Genomic DNA, 14,395 nt, shown 5'->3' with positions numbered 1-14,395 from the left:
GCTTGAGAACGAGGCGGTGCCGGCATATGGATACTGCCACTGGCTCTCGACGACTTCAGCCTCGCCGTTCGCGCCTTGGCCGGGCGCGAATGCACAAGTCGGCTGACTGGTCCCAAATGAACAAGGCTGCTACTGTCGCATGGCGTCCAATGGCAAGTGTCGACGCGTGTTTCCCACTGTCGCTCATCTCTCCTGCAGCAGATTATTAGAAAGCATATGAAGCATCATATAAGCATAGTTGCTGGCCTAGGGGAAATCAGGCCGCTTGCGACACTTTGCTCAGGTGTCAACCAGAGGATTTCCAGTTCTGCATGTTGACCAACCCTGCTGTCCCTGCCTAACTGGAGTTCGTGTTACTGGAATCTGGATAGAGGGATAGGTTAAATTACATCGTGATTGTGTATATGTTACGTGGATATTGTTCCATGCTAGCCAGAATCATTATCGTTTGGATTTGAGGTAGCGATCTGCATGGCGCACTTGTGCAAATTTGCACCCGACACCAGCCTCAAGGGTGATGATGATGTCTAGCATCGTTATAGGACTCTAAGTCTCGGACAAGGGCCTTTAATGAGTTTTAAACGTAGTAAGGGTACGATGGTGGTGCTTTGGCGGAAGAATTCTGTTAGGGTATGAAAGAAGACTCTCCGGGAATCAGGCGAGAAGGCGGCGATCCCAACTTAATTTTTTAAGTAGAAGTGGTCTTGAAGTTAAGGAATGGCTACAGCGCACGAATTAAACAAAACTTTAGAAAATATCAATGTTTGTGCAGTGTCTGGCTTGCTCTGAAGTCAAAGCACCCATGATTCGGCTCGGCACGCAGAGGTGCCCGGCAAGCTGGGAGGGCGGTTACTCCTGCAAATAACCGTAATTACTCTACTCGCAGCAATCCCCAAACTGGGTTCCACCACAGGTCTAATGAGGTCTTTGTCGCCTGCACAGTTCGGACCACAGGAGCCATTCCGGAGGTCGACCTGCCATCACAACATTTACTTAGTTAACTAACTTAAGTTAACTTAACTTAACTAACTTAGTTAGCTTTCTTACTTCAATAAGCCTTGCTGTATTTCATCGAGCTGCCCTCATCAAAGTTTTATTGCCTCATTTCCCTCCAAATCCTCGACTTCTAATGAATACCTTACGGTACCGGTGATGTGTCGACATCATTCACAAACTTGATCCGTTTGCGCTTTTCTTTGCCACAATCAAATAAGGTTCCTAAGTGTCATCATCATCCTTCAGTCTCTCATCATTTTGTTTTCTGAAAGATATGGTATATATATCCCTTGAAGTCACTCATTTCTGTCTCTTATCTTGCGTACTTTCTTTCAAGTACTCACAAGCTGCGTCTCTAGAGTCATCGCAGCTTTTATGAAGTCGTTAGGATCTCCGGAAAGTGTCTTTGTAGTTAGGTACCATGCTAGAAGCTCAGAACACAGAACTACTCGCCACGTCGTTTAACTGACCAGCCGCACCAAAAAATCAAGATTCATATCATTCCTTACCGAGTGTTTCATTGTTAGTCATTTCAACTGTCCTTTGCTTGAAGTGACCAAGATTCTGCTTATCTACGCCGCGCCCCACGACCTAAGAACAAGATCCAGATGGAAACGATTTACGCGAATAACAAACACGGTGAATCCAGGTACCGGCAAGCTATCATAAACCTGGACCAAAGCTGGAATCTGGGAACTCTTCTCGTCTACCTCTCTTGTTTCTCGCTGGATGGTTCACAACTATACACATTTCCACTGCACCAGATCTAAGATGTCTTCGTCTGCGGATCTCAATGAATATCTAGAGGGTACAATCTCAGACACGCGTTCTGATCTACTTTCCCTATCTTATAACCAACGGCGTCTAACTTTGATATATTTCCTGTGCCATCGTGCCACATTTAAGACCCGCAAGCTTGAAGGTGCGGAATGTCGAACCTTGCTATATCTACTCTTCTCCTAGAGTCCTAGGGGCGTCCGTTTTGGGGATTTAGCGTAGTTGGGTAGATTTGACAGTTATGAGCCCAAGATCGCTATAATGCGCTACGAGATACACACATACACCCGGTTCGATTCCCGCACGAGGCAAAAATTTACTGACGACACCCGTCACGAGACTGCGTGCAAAGCCACGCCACAGCCACCTCCGACCCGATGCCAGCGTCACCACGACCAGGGCCAGCGTCACCTCCTCCGACCCGATGCCAGCGTCACCACGACCAAGAGCCAGCGTCCCCACGAGCCAGCGGTATCATCAGCCGTTCGGATACTTCCAGATCCTCCAACCAACCAAATGCCTGTCGAATCTGCCGGGGTGTGTCGAGCCTTGCTATATCTACCCATCTCCTAGATTCCTATGGGGGCGCCCCTTTTGGAGATTTAGCGTAGTTGGGTGGATTTGACACGAAGTGCTGCCGCTGCATGGGCTTCTCGAAGTTCCTTTCCGCCTCCATTGCAGCAGTAGGCCATTGGTAGTATGAGTATGATCCCAAAAGTGATATCGGAATTCTTAATACTAGTACACATTTGTCCAGTCTTTTTGAAAATGGTAGGACTAGTTACCTGGAACTATATGATTGCGGCACAGTTTCACCAGTTCTTCCGTGGCTGCGACTCAGTATATAGTGTCAGTCGTGTAGTGTCTTTATTCCGGAAGCACCTGGTCTACTTTTCAAGGGGATTTGGGATCGCTCTCCTCCCCCTTCCCTGTCAATCCGACAAGATATTCAACGGCTAGTTAGTATATATTGATCTTCGGCCCCCTCTTGCTAACGAACCGCCTGGGGGTTCATCAAGCTTATCGTCCCTCCTCACAATATCCCCCAGATTTGATCCTCTACCATCTGGTCTGGAAGATAGACAGAATAAACGTCCAAGGCTTGAAGAACCCTCAACACACAAGCCCTCGGTACTCAAGCCTCCCAATTCCCAACCTTCCAGTGCTTTAGTACATGTATCTCCGCGACACTGAAATTTATATATCCCCAGAGCTCGTTCAGGTTAGTGCACCCCCAAACTTTATCTTCCCTGTGGAGCGGAATGCGGGGTTTGTCCATCACTTTGTCCTTAATTTTCGGTTATTTAAGATGATTTCTCTACGTCGCTAGATGTTCTCACAAAAGAAGAATGCGAACTGCCACTATGGAGTCGCGTTAAACCAACGTCGACGCCCCAATCCCAGGACTTCTCACTGGTCCTCTCTGTGACAGTGTCTCCAGATATGGACAGTACAATAGCAGCCTGTAGCCGAGGAGAAGAATTATCTTACGGTATCGGCTCTTGACCCAGCTATCTTATCTCCACGTTTACCTTTCTAGACTGTATTTCAGTATCTAGGTATTTTCATCATCCACACTGTATAATCCCATGCTTGATGTCCAAGGACTCACTCCAGCTCACCCCTCGTCGCTGAAGATATTAATTTAGCAGCTTGTTCTGGCCTCTTCGCATATTAAAATACTGGACGAGCAACGCACAACCCGAGAACCCGATAATAGTCCAAGAAGCGAACCAAAATGCCGGCGCCGAAAGCATTGTAGCTAACATTGTCGACTGGGTGACTGAAACAGATACACACTTAAAAGTCACTGGAGCAAGATTCCCTGGAAATTGACACATTCACGTCCATGAAACAGTGCTGCTCGTTTCCGACAGGCCTTCAGGACCCGCCATACATTGTTTCTTAGGGCAATCTTCGACGACTTTCGGGAGAACATTCACCTCGGAGAAGTGACGAAAGCCCTGGGGCCATGCCCGATAGGACCCTCGGTGGTTCGAGACGGCAAATCCCGCCAGGTGCTTCGGATTGAAGATTCCAACTGACCATGCAGCGCTAGTATGAAGGCGGAGAAACTTCACATGGTGGCAGGGAGTATGAGCTCTCGGCGTATTAATTCTCCTGCCCTGGGGCAACTCTCACCGATAGCGTAAGAACCGGGAAAACCTGGGGATATTAGTCCCGAAATAGAGACCGGTCGTTGTGGATTATCCAGCTTCAAATGCTTCGACCGTGAAAGATTCCGATCCACTTCCACGAGGGGACGAGAGTATCGAACGAACCGCGAGCAAGCGGAGTTACTGAGCGAGACGGCACGCCGAAGAATTATTGCTGGTTTGGGATACGTGTAATGAAAGAGCCGTGTTGTTCGAATTGCAAGAGGCGACTCTGATCAGGACGGCACCTTGAAGAAAGATTCCTAGGTTGCAAATGTATAAACAAATGAGCCGTGTTGTATAAATGGCAAGAGAAGACTCTGAGCAGGAAGGCAGAAGGATGATTCCTGGATTACACACGTATAACTATAGATGTATGATTAAAGAGCTGGGTTGTTCGTGTGGCAATAAAACAGCTCAAACGTTTTCGCCCCATGTATTCTAGTTACCGCGCTTGATTGTAACCGGCCTCCCAGCTCTTTGCTTGGTTCTTCCCGCCCACCATTTCCACCGGTTGCGGGAGAGCATCAGAGGAATGGTGCGGTCGAGACCGTTGAGACGGCGGAGCACAGCAATGAAACGGATTCGGCGGTAGGATCAATGGCCACAAGGAGGAAACGAAAGGACGCGGGACGATGAACCGGAGCAAAGTCTACCGGCCGGGAAAATGAAAGAGATAGGAGTCCTAGTGAGGACGGCAGTAGACCAAGTGGGAAAACGAAAGAAGGATAGGAGTAGAGGTGAGGCGATAGTGAGACGAGTGGAGAACCATTATGGACGGCATATCTTGCTTTATCGGAAGCAAGTAGGGGCGATAGAGCCGATCGGGCAAAAGTGAGAGCGTCGAAGGAAGATCCCATGAGTATTCCCCAGATTGGGGCGATCGCGTACTTGGTTTTCATCCAACTCAAAGACGGTTGAGTGACTGTTGCGAAGAGCATTGAAGTAACCGCCCTTACTAACCCCTAGATATCAGCAGATAGGCACATACCAAAACTCATCGCAACGCCACCCTGTCTTCGAAATCAATTCCCATTCGCTTTTCCTACAGTGACGATAATGATAAATAGTGGTACAGGCCCATGATCCGACGCCCCCCATCCGTATGAATCCGAAAATCTCCTATGCCGAACGCCAGTTCAGGTTCCATGATGCCCCGTCAATTCGGCAGGCACCGAGTGCTGAGTGCTAATGGGCCTCCTGGCTTGTCCCATCTTGGACTCCGCGTATCCAACGCCGAGATGGCGGACGCGCTTTGGGGTTCCGCCCATCGAGAGTGCGGATGTGAAGAGTACGATGTACTCAGTGGTGGCTGAGGAAGAATCACTCAGGCCGGGGACGCTTGGCGCCATGCGGATTCCAGTTCCCGTCGCTGCCGCCCTGTTGGCCTTGGTTGAAAAACCCGCCGCCGGCATTGAAATGCTGAGGATTCGTGAAACCAGCTATTGCAGTTAGTACGTGCTGGTCGAAAGCGTCTCAGCCCGGGAGTAACTCACGCATCCCCATGCTGCCCATTCCACCCATCCCTCCCATCCCCATGTTCATGTTCGGCATCCCCATATTTCCCATCGGCATTCCCATACCCCCCATCATCCCAGGATTCATCGCCGCACCGCCTCGCCCACCGCGTCCACTGCCCCCCATCCCACCTCGCATGTTCCCCCCCATCATCCCCCCGCGGTTGAATCCGCCGCCGAACTGATTCATTGGTGGCCCGGCGAAATTCCCTCCGAAATTCCCGCCCTGCACCCCGCCGCCCTGCATCGCTCCGCCGCTGAAATTCCGATTGCCGTAGCCGCCGCCGGCGTTCCCGCCTCGATTCCCGAACCCGCCGCGTCCGCCCCGGTTGAAGCCGCTGTAGTTCCCGCCAGATTGGCTGTAGGGAGGTCGGGAGTGGCCTTCGCGGCCGGAATCGCGGTTGCGGCCGGGGACGTCTTTGGGCAGGGTGCGGTAGGGGTTGCTGCCTGCGGGGTGGAAGTTGGCGGTGTGTTTTCGTAGGGCGGCGGCGACAGGGGAGGTGTCGGTGGAGGTGGCGAAGGAGTCGATGCGGTGTTTGAGGGCTGTGGCGGCTTGGGTCGAATGGAATTCTACGAATGCTTGGCTGGGAGGTGTTAGTCTTTACAACTCTACTGCAGGGTTTTGGGGGATATATCGCAGAGGAACTGGAAGGATAGGAAATGTCTCGTCTATAGAGGGACTTACCCTTTGCTTTTGCCGTTCACCTTGTGCTCATTGAAGCTGATATCCTTCAGTTCGTCCTCGCACCCGGACTTGTTGATCCAACCTCGAATGTCATCTTCTGTCGTCCACCAATGCAATTCGCCGAGGACGATGGCCGTCGTTGCATTCGGGTCTACAGGGCGGTCATCCGGGCCTTCTTTGCGCTTGGTACCCTGGGGAGCGGGTGTCTGGGTTTGGCTTGGTTTGTGGTCGTGGCTGTCATGCACTCCGCCATTGGTCGTGACCTCCATCTCGTTGGAGTCGGTTCCGGCCTCGGCTCCGTGGACGGCATCATGTGGGCTATGATCGCCTGCGGTATTGGTCGGGCCGTCATCCTGTTTGGCATCTTGCATGGGCTCTTCTGGCTCGCCTTGATAGTCGTTGCCGGCATCGTCGCCGTAGATGTCGATGTCGAAATTATCCTCCTCAGCCATGGCGACGCAACAGTACTGCTGTGGTTAAGCAGCGGAGAAGTTGAATATCGCTTGATTGCCGTTTAGTTACTGGAGGAAGCTCATGCACTTGGATGATAACTGAGGTACAGGTCTGTAGATAGTCACATGCGATCCATCAGCTTGTGACAATTGCGGGACAGGAGAATGCAAGGCAACGATCGCCCGGTTCTGGAGAACGAATATTCCAGAAATGGTTCCGTGAAAGGAAAGAAAAAGACCATATTGCGAAAGAGGAGAAGACCAGAAATACGTACATCTTCCAACTGTGAATCTAACTCTCGAGTTTGACAGGCCCCGGTAGTTCTCGACAGGTACAGGCTTGAGTCCACTTATCGAACTGAGCGACAAGAATGCGACGCGTGTAATGGGATGCCTTGACAAGTGTAAGGTATATTGATGGATGCGAGGAAAGGCAAGCTCTGTGCTCGACCGATTTCCGTCACCACGACCTCCAGGCGGACAAACCCCAGCCTTGGTATGATCGCCGAGCCTCGTATCGACGTGTTGCCTATGGCCCTGATATGATGAGAAAAGCGATCAATACGGTTTGCGCGTGGAAATGACGCCCTTCAACTGCGATGCCAACTGCGTCACTGGAATGCCTTCGTCAAGCTAAAGGGACCGAGAGCTAGTCAGTTCAGTTCGACGAACGGTGGAGGATGGAGGAGGACGGAGGAGAATCTCGTACCAAGCAAGTTAGTCTTCCGATCGGGTTCAGCAAGCTGGAGTCAGTGATTCCCTAGCGATGGATGATGTGGTACAGTGAACGTAGGAATACGGAGATCGAGGATTCGGCGTGAATGTTCGCGTGAATCTTGAGAAGTGAGAGTTGAGAACGGGAGGCTGATCACGTGATATTGAATACTGGATGTTACCACGTGACCTTTGAGACCCTGTCGCCACATCCCTGCTCAACTCCACGTCACGTGACGGCCTGGACAGCTTCACTTGGAATATCTGGCATCTCTGGCTGCTCTGGTGAGTTTAGATATCGTTGTTGAGTTCCTCCTTATCCACCCTTCGCAATCCCAATCCTCGCAACCAATTGCCATTTCGCCGTTGCAGCAGCCGTCCTCCATCCCAGTCGGTCCAACACTTAAATCGGATATCCGCACCGCATCGCCAAAATGTCCGACCAATTCAAGGAAATCGCCGACATCCCCAAGGATTTCATTAAAGAGGGTACCCAATTCATGCATCGCTGCACCAAGCGTATGTGTCTCGTCCCTCTCATAGCGATGACATTAACTGACCATGCCTTCAGCGGACAAGCGAGAGTTCCTCAAGATCTGCCAGGCGGTCGGCATGGGATTCCTGATCATGGGCGGCATCGGATACTTCATCAAGCTGAGTATGTGCTGTGACCACGCCTGAAGATAATCGCGAGGCTGATATACGACGCGCGGCAGTACATATCCCGATCAACAACATATTAGTGGGCGGTGCTTGAAGGAGCTCGCGCATATCGAAGCAACGCGCAGACGAATCGTGTCCCCCCTTTCCGAACGATTGCCAGGACCATGAATGGCTGCGATTCGCGTCAGGTCGTTGCCGACGGATCTATGGGTTGCGTGGCGTTGGTGCTATTTAGGCACTCCGGGGAAACTGGAAGGCTTTATTGGTCGTTACGGGCGGGTATCGGCATCATATTCTAGCATCTTGCATGACTGTACAAAATGAAGCGGTATCTTTTCTTGGTCATAAAATGGTGGTGTCCACATGCCTGGCTGGATGAGAACCGGGGGAGCAACGTGTTTGCGACAAATGCTCCAGTTCCTAGTGCAACCGGTTTCCCAACTCCTCGGTCTCAAAATCCACCACCAAAAGGGGCATTCAAATTTCGTTCACCGTGGAGATTCCTTGGTGCACACCACCTCTCATCGTAAAGCCTGGAAACCCTAAACCAACCCAGGCATCTCATCATCAGTGTCATCTGCAACGGTTCGTCTTCGCCGTCTCCGTATCGGCGAGGACCCCGATCGCTCGCTCGAATAAACCGGCTTCAGCTGCCCGTTGACCTTGGTCGGTCCCTCGTCCCGTTCGCCCGTTCCCGGTCCCCACGTGTGCACGCTTGCGGTACCAAGCACTGCGCCACGCCCATTCCATGCGGTCGCTGTCGAGATGTTAGGCTTGCAAGGTATCATCGCAAAACAATGGAATCGAGACTTACCAGCAATAACCGGGGCGCTCGGATGCCAGCTGGCATCGCGTACGCATGCCATCCACATATTCCCGCGACTGCTCCAGGTATTCCGTGCTGCCGTCCGCATCTCTTCGTCGTCCGGCCGGGTGTTCATCGTGGAGTTTTGCACGTCGATCTTGCCGGCCAGGGTGGCGTCCATGTTCCAGATATACACGTTGCCATCGCGGCTACCGCTGTACACGTAGCTCCCGCCAGAGCTGGTGGGCGGAGAGAAGTGGCATCGGATGAGGGTCCATAGGACCGAGTGTCCGCGGAAGGTCACCAGCGAGCAGTCGTTCTTATGGGGGGTATATTGGCTGACATCGTAACGTTCTTGCCTGTAATCGAAGCCGGAGGAGTAGTCATTCAGCGTATTGATCTTCCCCGCTTCGTCGGCGCTCATGGTCTTCCGCAGGTCCCACAGTTTGGCGGTCTGGTCCTTCGCATTGCTGAGCACGTATCGGCCGTCGCCTTTGCTGTCGACGTACGTCACGCCTTCGGTATGGCCCAGAAACACGCCAGCCGGTCGTCCGTCGCCTAAACTTCTTCGATCCCACACTTTGATGGTCGCGTCGTCGGAGCCGGAGTACAGGATGTGCGGGGATTGCTTGTCGCCGTAGCAGACGGCATTGACGTCATCGTGGTGGCCACGGATGCGGAGGACGGTCTTCCGGGTTTCGAGGTCGTACACGTAGACGCTGTTGTTGCCTGTTCCCGCGACCAGTTCCCGGCCGTCGCCACTGAATCGGACGGACCAGATGCCAAAATGTCGGTCGTCGTGGTAGGGGCGCCGGGCGGTTTGGCCCATCTGCGTGAAGTCGAGTTGGAAGGGCGTGGTTTCAGATTCGGGGTCGGTGGATGCCATGCAGACTGTAGGTTGCATGGAGGAGTAGGCGAGGAAGCGGTTGTCGGGGGAAAGCGAGGCGTCGGTAAGGGTCCAGCTGCCGCCATGATGGTCGACGGACTAGAGTCGATCAGCGGAGTAATAGGGACAGGCGCGGATACGTGGCTTACCTTATAATACTTCCAATCGTACGGATTCGAGGTATCGTACATGCGCACCTTGAAATCCTGGCAGCAGGTGAAGAAGAAGTTGCCGTCATCGGAGAACTGCCCTGAGTAACATCGGTGATTATAATGGATGATCATATCCGCGGTGTCGGTGCTCGGAACCATTCCCTGCACGCCGTAAGCACTAGCATGAGCCAACGCCAAATTTATAGAGGCATACCCGTGATATCAAGCTATTGCTCGCCGACCGCGTCCCATACGACCCCATGCCGAGCTCCCTCTGAAACAGCCTTGCCGAGAACTTCTTCTTTCTTCGGTACCCAAATGCATTTCGATCGACCGAGCCAAACTTGCCCGAATTCATCAGCTTCTGGCCAGCCTCGCTAGGAACGGCGTCGAATGTGGAGGGGCCTCGGGGACCGCTCCGTTTCCTTCGTCGGCGACCCCAATACTCTCCGCCGATTTCGTCCATGTCTGAAAGTTGACGGGCCAGGAATCCGCCTAAGCCGCCAGAATGCCCAAGGATTTGAAGCAGTTGCTCTCTTGTCACTGTGATAGCGCAATTAGGAGGTGGATTATCCCAACATGGATTTCTGTGCGCTTACCGTAGAGTGGCCCACGACCATCGTCCCCATCTCCACCTTCAGCTTGCTCGCCAGTCTGGTCCTCGTCCAGGTCATCCAGATCGCCCAGGTCATCCTCCTCATCCTCGGAATTAAACTGAAAATCGACGATTAGGTTCTCGTCCGCATCTGTAAGCACCCCGGAGGCATCGTTCAGCAATGTCCGATGATTCGAATAGAGCGTTTGGGAAACCCTCTCACCGACGTATTCACCTTCGTCATCTTCCTCGTCCTCATCATCTACGCTATAGTTCTCAGCTTCTCGCCGCTCGGAGGCTGGTTGGTAATCGAAATCATCAGTATCTTCGGATTCGGAGTCCATGAGCACGGCGCTGGAGTCGGCTACGGCCGGAGGGTCGGCATCGTTATCTACTTGCGATCTCGTGGTAGGCATGATCCAAGAACCTTAATTGTTAGTTCCGGTACTTGGAGTACAGAAGTACAGTACGGATTACTATCAGAATCAATGCTCAGATTATCGTGAAGCGCAATGGTGACGGATGAGGTGTAGTAATAAGAAGTTGGGGGAATAGTGGGGGTCTCTGATTGCCGGCCACGCGGAGTTTAAAACGATATGTCCGAGTACCATATCCATATCCATAACGTATCGTCATATGGCATACTAGCTAGAATTCACTTGAAATTGGGTTTTTATAGAACCCAATGGGAAGGAACCATTTGGTAAATAAAAGCTGCTACAAAGTAACTCGAAGATGCGTTTGATAAGGCTTCAGGTTTCGCTCATTCACCGAAAAGACAGGCACATCCCTGCTATGCTCAAGGCCGCACCATCTATCATAGATGGTTTGTGAAACGGCATCCTGTGAGCAATTCAACACCGTAGCGGATTATTCCTTGGTCAATAATTATCATCGAAAGCTTCATAATAATAGCATAGCGGACCAAAAGTGTTGCCAATTGATCCAGGAGCGCTTCCTCCAACACCAGCGCATCATGTAACCGACTCCAAACCGCACCACAGATGAACTATCTCAACGGCTCTCAATATCACGTCCTGTCACCATACTCGCATCAATGCCCACATCATCACTGGAAACAGTCCCTCCGGCAAACCGCTCTGCTTCTCCTCCTGCACCACCTCCAGCCCCGCCTGCCGGAAGAGCTTGTTAAACTTCCCCTCCGTCCGCGTGACGCTGCTATCCACCTTGTCGAACCGATCCTGCTCCTTCCCATCCGCCTGCGGCGTAATGATGTTCTCCTTGACCACCAGCCACCCCTTCCCCGAGTTCCGCGTCAGGTACCCGTCGCCCGCTGTCTCCGAGGGTGACTTATCGCCCTTCGCCGGCGGTTCGAGCGAACCCTGCGATCCGGTGAGCTTCTTCAAGTACCGCACCACCTCTTTATCCGTCAGCTGGCCTAGGCACCATTGCGTCCAGACCAAGTCGTACCTCCGTCCTTCAGGTGGCACCCAGTCCTGCAGACCGACATTGAAGACGTCGCCGATGCGCCCCGCATCCCGCAAGTCTTTGAACGAATCCGACGCCGTGACGACGTCCGTCAATTCCTTCACCGGCTCCACGATATCCACCGTCCGCGCGACCTGGGAGAGGAGGTTGCGCGTCACGCGGCCAATGCCGGCGCCGCAGTCCACGACTCTGTCGAATAAAATTTCGTCGCCCGGGTCATTGGACGCGATTTCTTGATTCGATGTGGGTGGCTTGCCCAGCATCAATTCGGTGAGAAAGGCGCGGGATCCGGCGATGTCGATGGGGGACACTTCGGGGAACCCGCCGAGCACGCCGTCGTCGTCCGCGCTCACGCTGGCCCAATAGGCGAGCGCGTTGGGCTTCGAGATTTGGTGATCGACGTTTTCTTGTCGTTTGCGCTTCATTTTGGAATTCGTGTGGTTGATATATTAGAGTTGTTGTTCGAATTAGTTGTTGCGGTGATGTAGAAATAAACTTCGCCAGCCACCACTAACTAATTATCAGGGTCTACAATATGGATACCGGAAGGCCAGTGAATGTGGGAACGGAAATTTACCACAAGCATTTAACTAAAAAGCCACGCTCTTGTTTTATGGATCGATGGACAACTCCCTAAAGACGAAATCGCGTTTCATTGGGCCATTTTTATTATTATTCCTGGATAACTTTGAAAGTCGCCGCGTTCTGACTGGAGGATCAACGCTTGAACTGGTCGCTGGTCCCTACAACAATTATAGCTTTATGGAGTCGTTATGATTGGTATCTCTGAAATCCTCAATGGCAAGACCAGCTGTCATATGCATTCACATCTCCTTTCCCATCATACTTTGCCTTTTGAGGATACGGACACAAGATCCGATTTCTCACCTTTCCACGTTTATCAGGAGGTCCAGTCGCCGTCAACGACTCGGGAGTTTTCCCGTGCTCAACCCAATCAACCAGCCGTTCGAAGATTCCGTTCGGAACGGGACCAATGTTGCCGCCGCAGTGACCGAGACCAGGAGTTTCAAAGTACCTATAGAAGTCTGCCACATCGGGGTCTCGCTTGGTGACTTCTTCGTAGTAGTTTCGGGTGTTTCCGAACGGGAGGATTTCATCGGCCTGTATACTATGTTAGTAGAATATCCCTAGTTCTTGTGGATTGACCAGAGAGATCGCGACCACTTACCAACCCATGGAATGTGACAAGTTTGCCGCCAGCTTTACGGAAGGCGCTCAAATCGGGGTCATAGGTATCAATCATGCCATATTCCTGAATAGATCGACGTAAGACATCCAAGAACTCCTCTCTCGTCATATGACTGCAATCGAACGACGGGTCCTTATGGACAAAGAGCCTTATCCAGTCTGTGAAAAATTGTGATGGGAAGCCCTTACAGGACCCTTCTCTATCACAGGCCGTAAAAGAGAGTGAGGACCCGGATGTCATGCTTGCCTGATAGCCAGGCATAATTACAGGAGAGTTCCCATTCGAGCCGGTCCACACGGCGTCCGCAATGATCGCTGCGGCTTGGCTGATGGGAATCCTTCCCCGCACATCCGGACATCCGATCCTCTTCCCGACCAGGGTGAATGGATCGAAATAGCATGCATCCATATCGGATATGAGACCATCTTTGACACCATCAAGGCCGTCGCATGCCTCGATGGCAGCATCTGTAAGAGCCTGGAGCTCGCAGGGCCGTGGGTACTCTTCCATTTCATTCATAACCTGCTGTGGCCAGAAGTTGCCAACTATTTGATGGTTCCAGTTAAAAGCTGGAGCTGAGGCATGAATGCCATCGTATAAGGTCGGGTATTTCTGCGCGAGCATCATGCCTTGACGGCCCCCTTGCGAACATCCCGCCCAATAAGAGTATTGGGGTGCCTCTCCATAGAAGCTTTCGATCACACTCTTCGCAATCAACGTCCCATCTGCGAGGCTTCGTGACGCGAAATCTTCCAGGAGGTACTTGTTGACGTTGCCAGGACTGAGCAGAGCCCAATCCTCTGTCGTCCAGCTCGGTAGTCCCCCATCGACGGTCATCGCGGCGTAGCCTTGACCGACGGCGCTGTACATAGGGAACTCATTCCAGGGGAAGAGGCCGGCGACCATCCCGGCGCCCCCGATCCCCTGCATGCGTCGGTTCCAATTCTCCGTTGGCAACCAGACCTGCGTCCGAAGAGTGTCGCCCCATCCTGGATGGGTATGTGAGACAGTGACATTACAGTAGCTGAAATTTTCAGCATTCTCGGGTCGGCGACCAAAGGGGTTCTCCGCCGCAATAGGGATAGAGGCATCGTCGACGCGGTTGGCAGTGATTGATATGATCTCTGCTCCAAACACAGACGGAAAAGGAATGGCTGCAGGAGAACAATCCCGCACTGGATATGCAGATATCGGCGTCTGGGAGTGCATAGCAAAAATATTGGCAATAATTGACAAAGACATGAAAGATATTGTCACTCTTGTACCCAAACTCTGCTAGTAATATTACAAAAGGGCTTTAGGACTCGGAATGTACCGGCATGGATGGCAAGTTGATGA

General features: G+C 52.2%; 6 protein-coding genes across 6 annotated transcripts; 2 read left to right on the top strand and 4 right to left on the bottom strand.

Moving 5' to 3' along the window:
• Positions 1–2,034: 2,034 nt before the first annotated feature.
• Positions 2,035–2,481, top strand: P152DRAFT_516377 (uncharacterized protein; the record flags this gene model as incomplete). The annotated part of the gene is made up of 2 exons (XM_033682944.1): positions 2,035–2,310; positions 2,347–2,481. 2 exons carry the CDS (start codon positions 2,035–2,037, stop codon positions 2,377–2,379), a joined length of 309 nt encoding a protein of 102 aa, XP_033531597.1. The 3' UTR covers positions 2,380–2,481.
• Positions 2,482–5,252: 2,771 nt separating this feature from the next.
• On the bottom strand, positions 5,253–6,920 carry P152DRAFT_493696 (uncharacterized protein; the record flags this gene model as incomplete). The annotated part of the gene is made up of 3 exons (XM_033682206.1): positions 6,132–6,920; positions 5,426–6,030; positions 5,253–5,371 (listed from the first exon to the last, which is right to left on the bottom strand). Exons 1-3 carry the CDS (start codon positions 6,581–6,583, stop codon positions 5,253–5,255), a joined length of 1,176 nt encoding a protein of 391 aa, XP_033531596.1. The 5' UTR covers positions 6,584–6,920.
• An 811-nt stretch (positions 6,921–7,731) lies between these two features.
• P152DRAFT_476091 (translocation complex subunit Sss1) lies at positions 7,732–8,054 on the top strand (the record flags this gene model as incomplete). The annotated part of the gene is made up of 3 exons (XM_033681480.1): positions 7,732–7,816; positions 7,869–7,955; positions 8,014–8,054. 3 exons carry the CDS (start codon positions 7,732–7,734, stop codon positions 8,052–8,054), a joined length of 213 nt encoding a protein of 70 aa, XP_033531595.1.
• A 339-nt stretch (positions 8,055–8,393) lies between these two features.
• Positions 8,394–11,017, bottom strand: P152DRAFT_144399 (WD40 repeat-like protein). Its single transcript, XM_033673881.1, has 5 exons — positions 10,634–11,017; positions 10,403–10,549; positions 10,018–10,346; positions 9,801–9,965; positions 8,394–9,750 (listed from the first exon to the last, which is right to left on the bottom strand). Exons 1-5 carry the CDS (start codon positions 10,812–10,814, stop codon positions 8,503–8,505), a joined length of 2,070 nt encoding a protein of 689 aa, XP_033531594.1. The 5' UTR covers positions 10,815–11,017; the 3' UTR covers positions 8,394–8,502.
• A 421-nt stretch (positions 11,018–11,438) lies between these two features.
• P152DRAFT_402462 (uncharacterized protein) lies at positions 11,439–12,272 on the bottom strand (the record flags this gene model as incomplete). The annotated part of the gene is made up of 2 exons (XM_033676654.1): positions 11,439–11,692; positions 11,741–12,272. The coding sequence occupies 2 exons, from the start codon at positions 12,270–12,272 to the stop codon at positions 11,439–11,441; spliced, it is 786 nt and encodes a 261-aa protein (XP_033531593.1).
• Positions 12,273–12,642: 370 nt separating this feature from the next.
• P152DRAFT_476088 (tannase and feruloyl esterase) lies at positions 12,643–14,266 on the bottom strand (the record flags this gene model as incomplete). Its single annotated transcript, XM_033681479.1, has 3 exons — positions 12,643–12,969; positions 13,037–13,120; positions 13,325–14,266. The coding sequence occupies 3 exons, from the start codon at positions 14,264–14,266 to the stop codon at positions 12,643–12,645; spliced, it is 1,353 nt and encodes a 450-aa protein (XP_033531592.1).
• Positions 14,267–14,395: the final 129 nt, after the last annotated feature.

This window comes from Eremomyces bilateralis, assembly GCF_010015585.1.
Source record: "Eremomyces bilateralis CBS 781.70 unplaced genomic scaffold P152scaffold_21, whole genome shotgun sequence".
NCBI classification, from domain to species: domain Eukaryota; kingdom Fungi; phylum Ascomycota; class Dothideomycetes; order Eremomycetales; family Eremomycetaceae; genus Eremomyces; species Eremomyces bilateralis.
Note: the sequence above shows the minus strand (reverse complement) of the source record. Positions and strands in the feature narration are given on the sequence as shown.